This window comes from Falco naumanni, chromosome 4 (genome assembly GCF_017639655.2).
Source record: "Falco naumanni isolate bFalNau1 chromosome 4, bFalNau1.pat, whole genome shotgun sequence".
NCBI classification, from domain to species: domain Eukaryota; kingdom Metazoa; phylum Chordata; class Aves; order Falconiformes; family Falconidae; genus Falco; species Falco naumanni.
Window position 1 is genome coordinate 58,101,230 of NC_054057.1, and position 17,046 is coordinate 58,118,275.

A 17,046-nucleotide genomic window follows, 5' to 3' on the forward strand; every position below is an offset into this window, starting at 1 on the left:
GTACTCTCATAAATTACTAACATGAAGTCATAAAAACACATATGCAACATTATATGATATATGTAACATACTTCAATGGATCCATGTGGAAAGCTCTGGGGATAAACATCTTACGGATCATAGTGTTGCCTCCTGTCCGTTCCTATCAGACTTTGTGGTTACTTCATGTAGTTTAGAGAGGACTTGTAACTTAATTTTAAAAAGAATTAATATAGTATCCTGGTTTTAAAGATAATTATTGTGTTCCACTAAGTAGTGAGATAGATAGATAAAATGAACACTGGTACTGCAATTCATCTGCATTGGAGGGTTTATTTTCTTCTCTCAAACATGTAAGAAATGGCTACAGTAATGTAAACAAGCCCCCAGAGCTGTGAACAGAACCCAAAACTGTCAATATAAGCAATTATCTGGGATACTACTGTTTTCTTTCTTTCACTGAGCAAGATGAAGTGACCTTCCAACACCAAACAATTTTGTAATTATCATCCACAAAAGCTGTGCTCAGTCTACGGCTGACAAGAGAAGGATCCATCTCATGTCTCAATTGCCACATAAAAAAGAAGTCTCGGTCCAAACCAGCCACCTCTGCTCCTTACAAAGTCAAAGCACCTTCCCCCCCTGAGCAGACATCTATGGTAATGGCATGGATTGTGTTAGGATGCTTATTCCCACTCTTCGTTTCTGTGAAGCAGCGCTGCTGTTAAGACTCACACTGCACCTCCTCCCAGGGGTTTCTGTAAAACATCTGGGAGCACTGAGGCCTTAAATTCTACGTTGTTTCAACATCAGCAGTGCAATGAAACTGCCTTCAGCACACAGAAAACTGCTACTTATTAGTTTTGCCCTTGAACTAAAAAAACCCCACAAACCAAAAAAAAACAAACCCCAAAATAAAAAACAACCCAACCCAAACCAAAACCCCAAACCAAACCCAAATAAAAGCAAGAAAAAAGGAAATCCTTTATTTAATTTTTAGTTCTTCAAGCAGACAATGCAAATAAATTAATCTGAGAGATACTTCTAGCTCAAAAGTAACCTTATTAAGTTAAGCTCTCAAATCACACCATTTCTACAATAAGACTGAGTGTTCACCTGAACGTTTGGGATGGGCTTTCTCAAAGCAGTGGTCCAATTACATGCAAAAACTGTCAGTTTGTGTCCACAGAAGCTCAGTTTAGGGAAATGCATGTAACTTCACCATGAAAATATAATTAGTGAAAGAACTTGATGCAGCAAAACCAAAGCAAATCCCACTCTTCCTTGAAAAAACCCATATTCTGTTTGAATACAGCTAGGGAGTTTCCAGGGCAGGTGGGCATCCAGCAAGTTTTACAGGGGTTCCTGCCATCATCAGTACTTGGGTGTGAAAACAAATGCTTTGGGAAAAAACACCAGGTATTCCATGGAATGCACTCATAACAAATGCCAGCATTCATCTGAGCCACTCTTTCTCTCTAATAAGAGATAGCAATATGTGGGAGAGGATTACGAGAGCCAGAATATTTGCTGACTACTAATCACCTGAAGGAATATGCACAACCAGGAGCGTGAAGAATGCTACTTAAGGAGGAAAACAGAGAACAGCCTAGGAGAGGAGAAGGTAGTCTTTTCTGTGTCCAAGGTGGATTTATAGTCACTGTTGTGTGGTTACTTCATACACAAGATGTATGCAAAAGAGATACTTATTAAAGGACGGTGCTAAGAGGGCCAGCATGGTGGAAATACTTTGCTTTGCTTGTTGAAGAACCAAAAAGCTCAGTCCTCTGCTTCAAGGTATCTTTGGCCTTTCTCATCTCAGTAACTTAACTTTGCTAGTGCACTGGCATTTGGCAGTATACAACCGTTTGGCTCTGCTTCACCAGCAAAATAATGTCTATTTGTGATAGAAGGTCTAAATACAAGTTTTCACAGGAATCTGCAACCTGAAACCTGAGCCAGCTAAAGTTACAGTAAAAGGAAAGACTGCTAGCACAGTTCAAGAAAATTATTCTCTTTTTCGAGTCATCCTTCAGCTCTTTCAACTCCCTGTCATTACCTGTCTCTAAATTAATCCAAGTAGCTAGATAAAATAGTGCTACTAACTAGTGAACCCCAAATGATCCAGGAGATATTGCTCTATGATCTTTGAGGCCAGCATGTTCTCTGCAGCTCTTCCAGGAAGTCTGGAGAAAGAGGATATAAGTCTGCGTGGAATGGTAAGTAGAACCTCAGTTCAAAAAATCAGCTATACACATGCTCTGTTTTAAGTATGAAATTAAATTAGTCTTTATTCAGAAATAAAAAAAAAAACCAAAAACAAACCTCAAGCATCTGCTACACTGAGCCCACCAGTGAACTTCACTGTTGTCTTTGGAACTTGGAGATCTGCCTTCATCAAGCATCTGCCTACGTGCCCTGCTGAATAAGGGTATATAGGAGAGGTTCTTCATCCACTGAAAACGATGCATGTGCTAAGTGCTTTTCTGAGTCATAGCATACAAAGCAAAACTGCTTAAGGCCACCCATGAGCTGGAATTGTCCAATCAAGTCTTCATGCCCTTTCAAAGCAACATGAGACATTAAAAAGGAGCAAAATAGCATTTGAAACACAGGCTGCAACTGTCTTCATATAAAATTGTTCAATGGAAATACTTCAATTTCACATCCTTGAATAGTTTTGTTCTTCATTCCTCATATATGTGGATATCATATTCAGAATCTGGAAAGGGAGAAAGCCCTTCGCAGCACTCCTGCCTGCATGTCTGCCCTTTTCCTAGGTCTTCACACCAAACTCATGACTAATTCTTCCTCACTCTTTACACACAATTCACATACCCTCAGCCCCCTCAGCAACTCCAATGTGATTCACCTCACCCACCTATTTCAGAAGGCATTGCTTTAGGCTCCCTAATAGTGGAAGAAGGAAACACTATCAAAGAACAATCCATCACTTCTGCTTCAAACATGTACTTTAGGATGAGATGACCTGCTTGTTGGAGAAAAAACACACAGGGAAGCCAGAGTAGCTCAGGTTTAAAAGCCACATTTACCCAAACAAAAGCCAGTATCTCAGCTACTTCTCCCAGGAAAACTCCTACCTGCCTGAATAGTCTCTGCAAAGATCATTCACCCATTGTTATCACACTGACACTACACTTTAAGGTCTCCCTTCATAGGCTCTCCCAACTCTAGCTCATCAAATGTGAGCTCCTAATATTTGTTTTTCAAGTCTGTCAGCATGTTCCCACCTAAAAGAAGGTAAAATCTCCCTTTCTGGATCAAGACTTTAATTGGCTAGTGATATCTGCTCTCACTGTCCATGGAATGTCAACAATGACACCTCTATATCCTCCATAAAATGTTCCTTTGACCCAAGCCTTCATGACAGTTCATTGCTGATGACCACTGTCACCTTACTGGCTCATTTTTAGTTCCCTCTCTCTCCATCCATTTCTTCTTCCTTAGACTTCTAAGTCTTGGGCTGCAGCCCACTGTTTGTATTTGAAAAGCATATATCACGGTGAAATTAAACTCCAGGACTGGAACAAGAGAAGGTCTAACAACAGTCTTTCACTACCTGAAGGGGAAAGCAAAGACAAGCAGTAGGCCTCATTCACAAGGTGCAGCATGGGAAAATCTCACAGAACATGAAGAAAAAACTACGTACCATGACAACAACTGAGCATTCGAAAAGAGGTTTAGGGATGTTGTGAAATTTCCATCTTTGCAAATTTTCACAACTGAACTGGGTGAGGCCCCGAGCAACATTATCTGGTTGTGGAATTAGCCCTGCTTTGGGAAGGAGACTGGATAAGACCTCTAGCAGTCCCTTCCAGCATAAATTATTTTTTCATTCCTTGATTTTAGGACATGCAGCCCCTATAGTAAAAAGAATAATAGAGAATAGTTACTCCCAAACTCTTTCTATTGGCAATGTGTAATTAACAGTTTACAGACTGTGTCTTGAACAATAATCAGCAGCCTAGAGGCTTTGAGGTTTCTTTCACTCATGTTTCCAATGTTTTGGACTCTGCATAATCATAATTAAAATATTATGCTAAATCCTATGAAAAGGTATTTTAAAACTATTGTCATATTTAAAGATAGAATTGTCCTTTAACCTTTTTCTCCTGTCTAAAATTCCAAAATTTTGACAAGACTTGGAAATATTAATGTAAATACTTGTTTTGAGAAAGTAGGGTTTTTTTACAGCTAAGAAGGTCTCTCAAGTTCAAGATGGACTAAATAGCTGTTCTCCCAGCAGTTAGGACATGTGGCAGGATGACTAAAGATCCTCACTCCATCTGATTTGGAGCTTGCCTAGTCAAAATCTTGTCATGTGCTCTGAGGCATCATTCTTGTCAGCCAGAGGGATAACCCTGGCCTTCCTCTGCATTGAAAGAGTCAATTGGTAACAGAAGAGGCAGCCTGGTCCCTGGGTGTCCTCGTCCCCAAAACAAGGAAACAGCATAAATCCTGTGCTCCTTTAAGTAGCCCTGGGGACTGGAACTGAGAAAGCAGAAAGGTTACACCTGTGATGGCCACACTACAAAGTACAGCCACTGGTGCTGGCTCGCAGGCCATCTCTCTGCTTCTGCTGGCATGAGCCTCCTGAAACCCAAGCTATGCCTGGGCTGTGGGAGTCTGCTACTGCCACTCAAAGGGAATTGATACTTTAGTCCATGCACCGAGATGCCTGCTTGCAGAGCCTGGCTGGCAGCCCTGCAGGCAACCTGTTCAGACTCATCAGCACACTTCCTTTTATTCACTTTTGCCTTCTTTCCTCCCTCCTTTCTACTGGAGAAGCCACCCCTGCTAGAGGACAGCGCTCCCAGAACTAAGGCAGCGCAGAGGTAAGAGCACTCAGAAAGCCTCCTATGTCCCAGGAACCTGGGTAACAGCAACAGAAGTTATACCATAGCCCTCAGAGGCAAGTGGCTCCTTTCCAGTTCTCTGGCACTTCAGCTACTATTACCAGGGCAAGGGTTTAGCATTGCATTGAGGACAGCTAATGTATTTTAATCTCCATCTGCATTGCTTACTATTTACTTTCCCGGCATACACAACCCGGAGTGGATAGTTATTCAGCCTGGATTACGCAAAAGTTTATAGAGCTTTAATTAGTTTCACTTTCTTAATGCTCTGTTGAAGAAGTACTTTTCAGCTCTCGAAATACCAAATGGATTTTCTTTCTTATTTAGTGAAAACAAGCCACGTTTCTGTACAAACATATGCCGTTTAATTGATCATTCCCGGAGAAGGACAGCTTCCAAGTTCTCCACCCATTTAGCTCCACAATAGAGCTGTCAATCTGGGGAACAAGACATGCACCACCAGGAGCAGCACTCCCAGCACCTGACTCTCCGCCTGGGCTCACTTGCACAGTGAGGAGGTACTTGTGAGCCAGAGGTCAGGGCAGGGTGTTGAAACCCATCTCTGTGAACTGGCTTTCTCAGAACACCTCTGTTCCTGCCACAGCACTTCCCAAATGGCACAGCCTTTGTCAGGATCAGAACATCTCCTTGTGAGAGCCAATCCAAATGATCCCAGACCCAGAGAACTGATCAGTACTAGGAAAGCATGACAGAGAATTTTGCAGGAAGCATCTAACAATTATCCCCACACCAGCACCAGAAACTGGAAATAAAATGTATGAACATTTGGACATGATTGATGAAATTCAAGCAGCCCTTCATCTGAAGGACAGTACTTGTTAACTGACTGATCACAGTGGTAAACAACTAGTTTCTATTTGTCTTCTCTTGTAACAAGGGCCACAGCAAAATTTAACCAACTCTTCAGAGTAAGAAATAAAACATATAAAGTTCTTTAGTCAACACTCACCAGCTCAAATCAAATATAGCTATTTTCAAAGCTATTAAGATTTTTTAAAAAGGATTTAGCAGTAAAAGAAATTAATTCTTTATAACAAAATAATTTGATAAAGCAAACCAGCAGGAACTATTTAGTTGTCAATACTGGTTGTTATGAATAGAAAGATAAGGAGGCAAAGACAATGTTTATGCAGTGCTTCAATGCATATCATGTATCTACAGAAGGCAAGGAGGTGTCATGTAAATCGCTGGACAGCTCCAGCTTTACATCCAAGGATTAATGCTTGCACTTTAAGGAAGAACAGACTACCACTTGGGATTAAAACTAGTATAGGTTAGAAAAAAAAAAAAAAAAAGGACATGTATATAATCAAAATTTGATCTACCAGTTTCAATTTATAAACACCGTGGAAAAGTAAATTCCTGCAGAAATGTCATTTACTGGATAAAATGTTAATCTAAAGTAAACCAGCTTTTCCATAAAGCCTCCTTCTTGGGTTTGCAGTGCTGCAAACCTGAAAGTGACATAAACTGAAAAGATCAAAGTCAGCAGTGTGTGTGTAGCCTGTTTTTACCTCCCACATTTCCTCACCTTTCCCCCTCCCCCAAAAATAAAACCTGCAGAACTATTAAAAAAATCTAGAAATGTGCAAATGTTTGTTCTAATATAGTATTTAAAAATATTTGGTTAACTAATATACAGGGCAAATGAAAATAAAAAGAAAACAGAAACACACTTCCTTTAAAAGTTGATGCTATCCACTAACTTGGCTTTTGTCATTGTGAATCTTCGGATCATCACATCACCAGCAGGATCCCACAGTAATCTCTAACACAAAGAAAGCTGATCACTGAATTCGAAGCAATGAACAGTTTGCTTTAGAGGAAAATGCCTCCCTCAGGCACTCATTGAGAGCCCTGAGCAATGGTAGTACGGCATACTCCATCTAAACGAATAAATCACACAGTGCAAAGACCTGTTTTAATTACTTAATCATTTATACTGTTAAATTTTTAGAATGGTTCCTTGCCACATTTTTGCCCCAAGCAATCTAGCAGTATCTCAGACAGTTCCCAGGAATGCTCTAGGAGTTAGGCTGCACCACGGACCATTCCCGATGGGCACTTTGCACAACATCTCCCCATTTTAGAAGCTGAAGGAGTTTAATAGTATGGGCACAAACCACTCTCTGGCATTTGGCCTGAAGGCTGAAGAGCTGTCCTAACAATCTTAAGGTACTAGTGGAGATAGAAACTAATCGACGGAAACTAAACAAGTATGCACCTTATAGCGCACGCTGCGATGAGATCCCTGCACCGTCTTCCTCCACCAGGTTCAGCAGAGGCGTGCAAGCGGCAGGGCAGGCACAACAACGCTCTGGTTTGCAGCATGAAAGCCACAGAGTTTATGGGACTTAATTTCTCCGCTTTTGACAGCATAGCAATATGTAAGCAGATGCCTCATATGAACAAAAGCTAAAGGCTGCTTGCTTTCTAAGGGCAGCTATGAATACCACTGAAATGTTTCATGGCAAAGCTATCAGTCAGCCAACATCAGCCGTTCTTCTTTGCGTACAGCTACCTGCTTCAGACATTCAGTAATTACCACAATATGGCTACAGATCTAAACCTTGCCAAAATCCACCACCAGGAAAGGCTTCTCATGATGAGATGTTTATGCTGCATTAATTCACAGCAGGACTGAATTTTGGCAGTCTCAGTCCAGGAATATTATTTAACTTGTCACCACTGGCTGATATACTCAAACTGCTCTGGCTGTTTTAACAGCCTCGGGAGCACATATGAATTATGGCAAACTTTGCTTTTGTTTTTGATTAATAATCCCCCCTCCTCCAAATTACATGAACTCAGCAAGGACTCTATATCAAAATGTCAAAAGATTCATTTGCCTTTGTTTTATGATTTGTTTGGTTTTCACATTCAAATAAATGCATTTTCCAGTGTATCGTAGGTACAGAAACCCTTTAAGAACATAAATCTCAGAGCCTGCTGTGCAAGTCTTCACCCTTTTGCTGACCAGCCCTGTGAAATCTGACAAGTCATTTGCAACACCATTTTCATGTGGCAGATGTAAATCTGTATTAGAAAGTTGCCTCATTTCATAAGTGTTGCAAACCTACAGTTCCCATAAAATACAATTGCTCAGCTACTGCAAAAACTTAAGCATCCTTAATCACATAAGGGCCTGCTCCCACAAGCAGCTATGTCTTTTCTCAAATCCTCAAATGTGAATAGAGCCGTTGACTTCAAGTCAACTTTCAAGTGTTCTCAAGTTAAACAGGAACTTAAGAGCTTTGGATTTGAGCCAAAGTTTTAAAACATTGCTCTTAAGCTTCTGGGTGCAAAGTTTCCTCCAGATGTGAAGCAGAGATACAGACCTACGAGCAGCAGTCACGAATGAAAACACACCCCAAAAGAACAGTAAAAGCTCTGCTTTTGCTACCACTGGAGCAACAAGAGCTGTTCTATACACGAGGCTGAAGATCGTCTTCCAACACATTATTTCCACATACTGCACAGCCATACACACGACTATCAGACACAAGTATGCTGCATCCAAACAAGTTCCTCTGTGTAAGTGCACTCGGAATACACTCAAAGTACACATTTATCTCAGACTAAAGGCATTTTATGGAAACTTGACATTTTGATTCTTAATCTGCGCTACTTTTTTTTTCTCTTTTCCTTCTTTGAAGGCAGCTGTTTTCTTTTTAAAGCAGCAACGTAACTACCCAAATTTACAGAAATAATGCAAAGTTACAGAGGAACTAGAAAACTCTCCATAGATTACATCTACAGAGGAAGCACATGACATTTTTTGTTCATTGAAAAAGAATTAGTCTGGGCAGCTCTCGGTACCTGGGTACTTCTGATAACCTCACTGGCAAGAAGTCCCCCTCTAAACACAAACTGAAATATTTTTATAGGCCAAAGGAAACAAATAAGGGAAAACACCGCCTGGAAGAAGGACTAAGAAAAAAAGGTTAGGAAGAACTGGTTTGAGATTGAAAACAGCAAGTGTGTAGACCCATGCCACTGATCCCATGTGCACTGATACCTGACTGGGGAAAAAAGCCATTGGCGGAGTTGAGAAAATATTCTCTGTCTTCTAAGAAAGCTACTGCAAAGCTTTTTAGATTAAATTGTCACTTGCCTTTGGAGCCTGTTGCTTTTCCTGACCTGGCTTCCCTCTATCTTTCTTTGTAAATCGGGGGGTGGGGGTGGGGGTGGGGGGGGGTGGGGAGTGTGTGGGGGGGTGGAGGCAGAACATAAGGATATAGAACAGATTTTCTTTATCTAAGGAAATGTTAAAGATAGGGCAATTACACTACAGTCAAGAAGAATCACTGATCACTGCCACTTTTTTAATGCTGTGGAAACAGCCTTTACAAATTCTGTGCAAGATCAATGTACCTCATGCTTAATCTCTCACATCTGTTTTGCAGGTGTGACCTACCACACTTAAAACTATCACTTAAGCCATCAAAGTCAGTCTGACTTAGGAGTGTGGGCTGGGAAAGCTGTTTTAAGTCCAGCCTGGCACAGGTCAATCTTATCTCCACCTCATCGCAGCATCACACATGGGGAAGCTGGTGAGGAAGGACCCCGAGAAAAAGGCTCCTTCACGTTTCACTCAACAGAAACAACAGAAACGCAGAGCAAACACCTGGATGGATGCACGGGCTGAGCGCTGCCCTTTGCCAGGGCTGTTTGCTGGTCCCTGAGGTGAAAGAGCGACCGATGCCGAGCGCATGCTGTGAGGAGAGGCACCAGGACAAGGGGCTGGGGACAACGGGCACCAGCCAGGGCTACCCACTGCCCCACTGAATTGGGCTGTGGCAGAAGAACCCCTTCTTCTGGGGCAGGGAGGAAAACCCCAGTGGGGTCCCTCTGCTGGACTTTTCCTGGCAAGGAAAGGGGACAGGGAGGTGGCTGTTTCACAGGGAAGGGGACACCAAGATGGGCCACGGTTCAGCCCAGGGGCTCTGAGGGGACCCAGAGGGGAGAGGGTGTTCCAGCAGCTGGAGTCAGGCGCGACCTTTGAGGGAGCGGGCAGCAGCCGCCGGGAGGGATCCCTCAGCGCCCGGGGCGGGCAGGACCTGTGGGGGAGCCGGGATCGGCAGCCCGGACGGCGTCCCGCAGAGCCCGGGGACAGAAGCACCTGTGAGCAGGTAACGGTCTCCAGGCGGGGCCTCTCAGAGCCGGGGACCGACAGCAACTCCGAGCAGAAAGCCGTCTCCGGACGGGTCTCTCAGAGCCGGGGGCCCGAAGCACCTGTGAGGGAGCCGGTAACGGCTGCCCGGACGGGGGTCCCTCAGCGCCCGGGCGCGGGCGGGACCTGTGAGGGAGCAGGTCTACCGGGACGGATCCCTCAGCGCCCGTGGGCGGGCGGGACCTGTGAGGGACGGGGCACTGCCCCTCGCTCCCTCGCAGCCCGAGCGGGTTCCCTGCGGTCGTGAGGTCTCCCCCGCCCTCCCTCCCTCCCTGCCTGCCCCCGCGCCACCCCTTCCCCGGCCTCGGCACTTACGGGCAGGAGCAGGAGCGCGGCGGCCGCTGCCGCCGGGAGGCTGCGCTGCGGCGCCCGCCCCGCCATGGGGCCGGCGGGGCTGGTGGGGGGGTCTCCCCGGGGCTGGCTCTTCCCGCTCAGCCGGAGCCTCGGCGCTGCCCCGGCGCTGGCATCTCCCCCCTGCTGCTGCCCTTGACCCCTGCCCGCCGCGAGGAGCCAGCCCCAGCGCCGCCGGCGCGTCCCAGGGCAAACCCCCGGGAGGGAGGGAGGGAGCCGGGCGGGGGAGCCAGCCCGCCCTCCGCCCAGGATGCCTCGGGGATGGAGGAGGCGGGGGGCGCCCCGGGGGAGCGCGACCCTCCAAGCCTCCAGGAGCAAGGGGACCTTCCTCCCCCCCTACGCTGAATGCAGGCGGGACACCCCCCCCCCCCGTCCGCCAGGCACTGGGTGCAATGGGGACTGCACTGCCCACAATCCTCCAGAAGCAATGGGGTAACCCCCTCCCCAATCTACCAGTGCAATGGAGATCCCTCTCCCTAAGCACTGGATGCGACTGGGACTCTTTTCACACAAACCTCCAGAAATAACGGAGATCCTCCCCCACCCCCCACATGTCGGGGGTGTTACTGTCTCAAAGTTTCTGGGAACAAGAGGACTCCCCCTGCCCAGGCTCTAGGTGCAATGGGTACCCCTGCCCCAAATTAGGTGCAGAGCAGACACTCCCTGCAATCCCCCAGAAGCAGTAAGAATTCCTTCACCACCGTCCCCTCCTGCCAGGCATTAGGTGCAATGTTAAGTCCATTGCCCATAAACTTTCAGGAGCAACAGGTTTCCTCTACTGCCCAGGCACAAAGTGCATTGTGGACCCCCTCTAAGCCTTGAGAAGGAAGGGGGAATCCTCCCTGACATTGCAAGGTGAACCACCTGCCAATCCACCAGGAGTAAGGGGACACCCCACCCCCCCACCCCCCTCAGTCCTAGATGCAATGTTATGAGGCCCAACGAGGACCTCTGCTTCCAAGATAATGAGGAACAAGTCTCCAGGCTTCCTGGGTACCCCAGGGCAAAACGGTTCTAGCCTGTTGGTCATCAAATTAACCAGCACACCTTCTCCAAAATCTCCAAGCCTGTGTGGCATCCCCTTTGCTCTTCTCCACCTGCAATGGGAAGCCCTTTCTTCCCCAGCACTAAGCCTTGTAAGACTTCCCAACAGCATGTCTAGCTGGGAATGTACATCCTCCTAGTCAAGCAACCCGAAAGCAGCCTGTGTGGCTGTTCCTTGTACACTTGGTCTCTGAAACAAGAGACATTTGTCCTACTCATCTCATCTATGGATACTTGTCAGGGTAGACCTCTATGCAAGCACAGGCAAAACAAGGTCACACCATATCTTCACGCCATATGCACACTGACACACTTGCCCAAGGGACTTCTGGCCTCTTCTCTATTGCCCTAGGTAGTTGTTGTTGCTAAGGGAATTGGAGTCTTACAGATGTGGATGCCCAGCTCTGTTGCAGCCCATAAGCTCCTGGGCATAACATAGACTAATTACTCCCTGCCTTCTGCATCCAGCTAGGCCTCTCCATACAATGGATGTGCTTGTGGTATTGTTCAGCTGTGGGCATGAGGCCAAACCCTGGTCTACCCAGTGCCAGCAATGAGCCTAATAAGATTTTTTTTCTCCTCTGCTTCATCCCATCTGCCCAGAAGACATCCAGCTGTGTTGTGAATCACAGTCAGTACCTGCCCACAGCTGCAGCTGGGACGGTCCCCAAAAGTCCAGCTGTGTCCTGAGGCACACAAGCCTCAGTCACAATTCTGGAGCAGGAGCAGACATGACCTACTCCTTCCCAGACCAGCTGATGGATTTCCATAGGGAGCAGTGTCATACACTTCCCGTCACCTCTGATGGGCAAAGCCAAAGGTCTCCTTTCAGGGAGGTGTTGCCTTTTCCTCCCTGAGACACTGCCTTTCCACCACCCTCCCTGTTTTTTTTTTATATCAAAATTGATTGGCATAAAGGTCATGGTGGCACAGAGGAAAGAGTTCCAACAAAAATTCTAAAAGTTTATCAAGCCTTACTTAGCAGCAGAAGTAAATGGACATCTTTCTTTGGGGCCTTGCTGGATTAATTTGGGCTTTGTCATTTGCTCAGAAAGGCATAAAACAACAGTTTCCCACCTTGTCTAAAACACCTACAAGGAGGTTTAAATCCCTAGTCCCATGCGGGAGTCCCACTTAATACGGCGTGAATTTCACAGCAAGGAGATGGGCATTTATATACACTAGAGGACATGGAATTCTCCTAACACACTGGCAAAAGTTTTCACAAAGCAGCATTATTTTCTCTTTTCCTCTGGTTACTCAACAGTTTGAATGCATTTAAATATTTAAGCTTGCCTAGTTTTTCCTCCCCTGTCAGTTGCACACCAACATTTGTTTCCTTTCATTATTAAAAGAAAACAAAACCATAACCCAAAGTTGCATGCTTCCAATTAATATGAATGCTTTCATGAAAAGGCAAAAGGAGGAATAAACCCAGCACAATTTTTTATTGCATTTAAACATCCACCTCCAGGACTGGAAAGTTACACGCAACAGGATTATGTGAACCCATGAGAACTGGTAAAGGAAGCCTGAAGCTGCATGTGCACAGGCATAGGTCAGCTGCCTAAAACCAGGAAAGGTTTTCCAGCGTGCTGCTCCACAGCTTTCTGTTATGATTTATCTGTGTTTATTGTGCTGTCCAGAACCAGAGCCTTATAATGTTAAAAGCTGTATTGAAAAAGAACACAACAATCCCAAATTGTGACTATCTAAGGATTAAACAAATCATTCCCTCAGTCTCATTTCCAGGGTTTTTCCTCTTATAGCTGAGTACAAAGTCTAACTAAAGCTTTTCGTTGGCGGGGTTACTTATAAGGTCACTCCCCTTCAGATTGCCCTGGGTTCTTTAAGGGCTGAGCTTATGTTGCAGCTTTTTCTTTGGTCATGGTGGGTCTGGGGACTCTTCTGTCAGCCACCTCCTTTTATAAAACTTGTAAGATGTTCAACATACTTCGTGGCTTTATGGGTGAAATTGGTCAAAGATTTAAAATGGAGACAGAGAGACATACACAGACATAAATATACACACAGTCATGCATGTGGATATGGCATAATGAAACATAAGCCTTGTTCTTTTAGGAAACAGGCTTAAGACCCATGAGATCAATACACAGGGATTCAGGAATGCAGAAGAATGTGACAATACTGATCAGCTGGATGGAGCGAGTCTCCATATGGGACCATGGCATAGATCCAATTGTTCAGTTCTTGCCCAAATGACTTTCAGATACTGCTTGCAACCATGCCCTTACAAGGATGATTCCCCCTTGCTTGTTTAGTGGTGGGTTTTTTTCTTTTTAAAGCGCCTGAAAGGAGTTGGACATATCTTCAACTCTAAGCCTGCAAGTATTCCCACTGCTTTCAGTGGTGAAACTGTACACAGAGCATCCTCACTGGAGGAAGGGCATGGCCACCTCTTGATGTAACATCTAACACAGTAAGGTCCTTGCCGTGTTTGGACACCTGAATAACTTCTACTATACAACTAAGTAACTTGATAAAGAGTTTTAATAATAGCCACAAACATCACACGAAACCTAAGTATCCAAAAGGTCAAATTGGACTGAATCAGGTGCCGACTTTGTCTCTCTGAACTACTGGATAGCCTGTCGGAGAGATGAGATGTCTTTAAGTTAAAGGGAACCAACAGAAAATACTAAATATGTCCCTTCAAGTGAGATCCAGATCCCTTTTCTATGGATGTGTTACGAGTAGAGCAATGGCAGGGATGACATCATTGGACTGCTCATCTGTGATGTGGGACACCAAGAGTCTTAAGCAACAGGTCAGTTTACTGGGGCTGAGCTCCAGTATGCATCTGTCCCATGAGTATCTTGAATAAGTACACTGTATGGGTTTGCCAGGGGTAAGTACGCCCTTTGAAGTTGAGCTTCAACTGAAAATCTCTGGGACCAAGAAGAGATGAGTATATGGTGGTCACAGACATACGGTTGGATGCAGGGTAGTGCTTGCACTTTTTGCTAGATGTTCAGTGGATCAAAATATCCAAAGAGCCCGCGTTCAGTTTCTTACCCTAGGCTCTCTCTATACTCAGTGCAAAATGCAGGTTTCGCTCTTATTGCCAGAAATTAAATGATGCAGGCTTTTGGGGAAGGTAAGCAGACTGAGTCTCCACTTGGGACCTCAGAATAGGTTTTAGGTCTCTTGTGCAAGATCTGAGTGGATCCGATTTTAAGTATGTATCAGATGTTTTATTTATCACCTAAGCTAATAAACCCCTTCCAGAGATGTTTGTGACAGCTCAGAACAGTTACAAACCTCTGAAAGTGTTGTACTGCCCTGTCCCCTTTTGAATGTATCAGTGTCAGCTCCGTTTCGAAGAGGCAGGTGAATTGATCTAGGTATGCTAGGTATGCCAGGTCTGAAAAAGGTCAGGCTGGGAAAAAGTATGGGAGAAGTCCCCCATACTTCTTGCAGTGTGAGTGAATGCCATGATGACATTTGAAACCAGAATAATGTCTGCAAGGGAGGAAAGTTAGCTGGAGGGTTCTTATTAATAATGAATGTAATGGTTTCCTGAAATAATGGTGGGTCAGCATTGGTAACGAGCACAGCTCAAGATAACAGAAATCACTCTGACAAAGTAAAGGCACATAGTTTCTTCCTCTTCATTAAGCTAGTACTTGTAACTACACTTGAATGAGGAATGTAAGTAGGATGGAGGAGAAAATGGTGATATTTAAAGAAAGTTCCATTGTTTGAAATGGGTCCTAACAGTGATGTCTCTGGGGTGTAGTATAAACCTTGGGATTGTGGGGAGAAAAGGAAAATGAGGTGGAAGGATCATCCCTTAGGCATAAAATAGATTTTCTGGCTTTCTTTACCGTGGAACTTATATGGACACTGTATTCTCATGGAATAACAGAGGGCTTTTCCTTGCAACAGCTCAGTGTTTTGCACATCCTATTGCCAAGGCAATGTGGTCAGCTCATTGCTTCCCAAGAGCCCCACAAACCTAAGCTAGTACCAAGCCTATATGGTCTGGGTGAATTGTTCTGGTGGCTGCAGGCACTGCCAGATGCTCCTCTGTCTCTAGCCAGGTGGGGGACAGCCAAGCTGCCACATCAGGGGATGCCTGTTTGTGTGCCTTGCAGTGAGACTTTCAGGTGCCTTGCTCCAGCTGACCGGCAGGCTGCAAAGGACAACTGCCAGCCTGGACACCATTGCTCTGAGGGCATCTCGAAGTTCCTTGGCAAAGCAGTTTCAGAGACAAGTTCCTTGTCCAAATGAGCAGGGTGGAGCCTCCTTTCAGCCCAGGACCCTCCTGGAGGGAACACAAAGGCAATACATCCCAGCAAGTTATTAAGATCAGGTATCCCACCCTGGGGAGACGGGAGCGAGAAGATCTTGTCACAGACCACAACTGTCATTAAATCTGCACTGTTAACTAGCACTGTTCTGTCCTGTGGAAGGGACTGTAGACATCAGTGCCTGGCAGACATCTCAGGCTAAAATCTGGGGGTATTGGCTGCAGGATACCACTTTTTCCTTCAGCTTTCTCTAGGTGAAAATGTCCCCAGTTCAATGCACTCCCAGCTGGTTCACACCGTATGTGATGGGAAGGTAGTTGGACTTGTCAGGAAAAGGCTCAAAAAGTTATTAGACCATTATCTACTGCAGAAAGATGAACACAAGGACAAGGCAAACATGGAGTGATACTTCCATCATCCAGAGTTCTGAGGCACATACTTATTGATACTGCCGCCTTTGTATTTCATGTCTCAGGGTGTCTTCCTCTCATGGTTTCCTTGGTTATCCAAAAAATTATTCCTGTGCCTCACTGGAAGGATAAGCTGCTCCTTTTTGCACAGATAACATGAAGGAGGAGGAACTACTGACAACACAGATCCCAACTCAGGAAATCCTTAGTTGCACTTGCTTTGGCCCATCCATACTTATCTAAGCACTGAAACCTGTATAAATCTGTGCCAGGGTTGCAATTACTTCAGTGGGACTTTAAAATATGGTTAAATGTATTATCAGGAAATGTTTCCCTTTACAATGGGGGAGGAGGAAAATGCGTCATGAGAGCAACTGCCTCATTTGGCTTCAGAACTCAAAGCCACACTGATACCCTTTGAGTAGATCTGACATTTGGTGGATCCTTGGTATGACTTCATTATTTCCAAATAACTTTCAAGTTACTTCTGTGGAACTAAATCTTGGTTATTCAAATACCAGAAAGAAATATCCAATTTAGCCTCTCTCTTTCACTCTTTTATCAGAAATATATTCTGCATTTTGCATTTAGATTGCAGTGTCAACCTGTATTTTACCATACTGATGCCAAAAGGTATCTGGCACTAGACAAATTAAGATTGAGACCCCCACTTTCTGCATCTGACTTTAATCCATTGATTACACTTAAATCTGACTCATGTTTTTTCTCTAGTAGTGCTTTCTGCAGGATGTAGTTTTCAGTGCTGTGTCCTAAATTTTATGGTGGTTTTCCAACTTCACAGGCAATGCCTTCAAACAACGTTCACTCTCCAAGGGCTGATTATTTTTTTTTTAATATCAGAAATCTTGAATAAAAATTATTAACACAGCTTGAGGGCCAGCTCCCCAATCCTTTTA

General features: G+C 44.8%; 1 protein-coding gene across 1 annotated transcript in view; it reads right to left on the reverse strand.

Moving 5' to 3' along the window:
- CRHR2 (corticotropin releasing hormone receptor 2) overlaps nt 1–10,535 on the reverse strand; it is a 160,255-nt gene extending 149,720 nt beyond the window's left edge. The window contains exon 1 of the mRNA XM_040593089.1: nt 10,366–10,535. Coding sequence (XP_040449023.1) covers nt 10,366–10,431 — 66 coding nt within the window. The 5' untranslated portion in view covers nt 10,432–10,535. The remainder of the gene's footprint in view (nt 1–10,365) is intronic.
- Between the last annotated feature and the right edge of the window lie 6,511 nt (nt 10,536–17,046).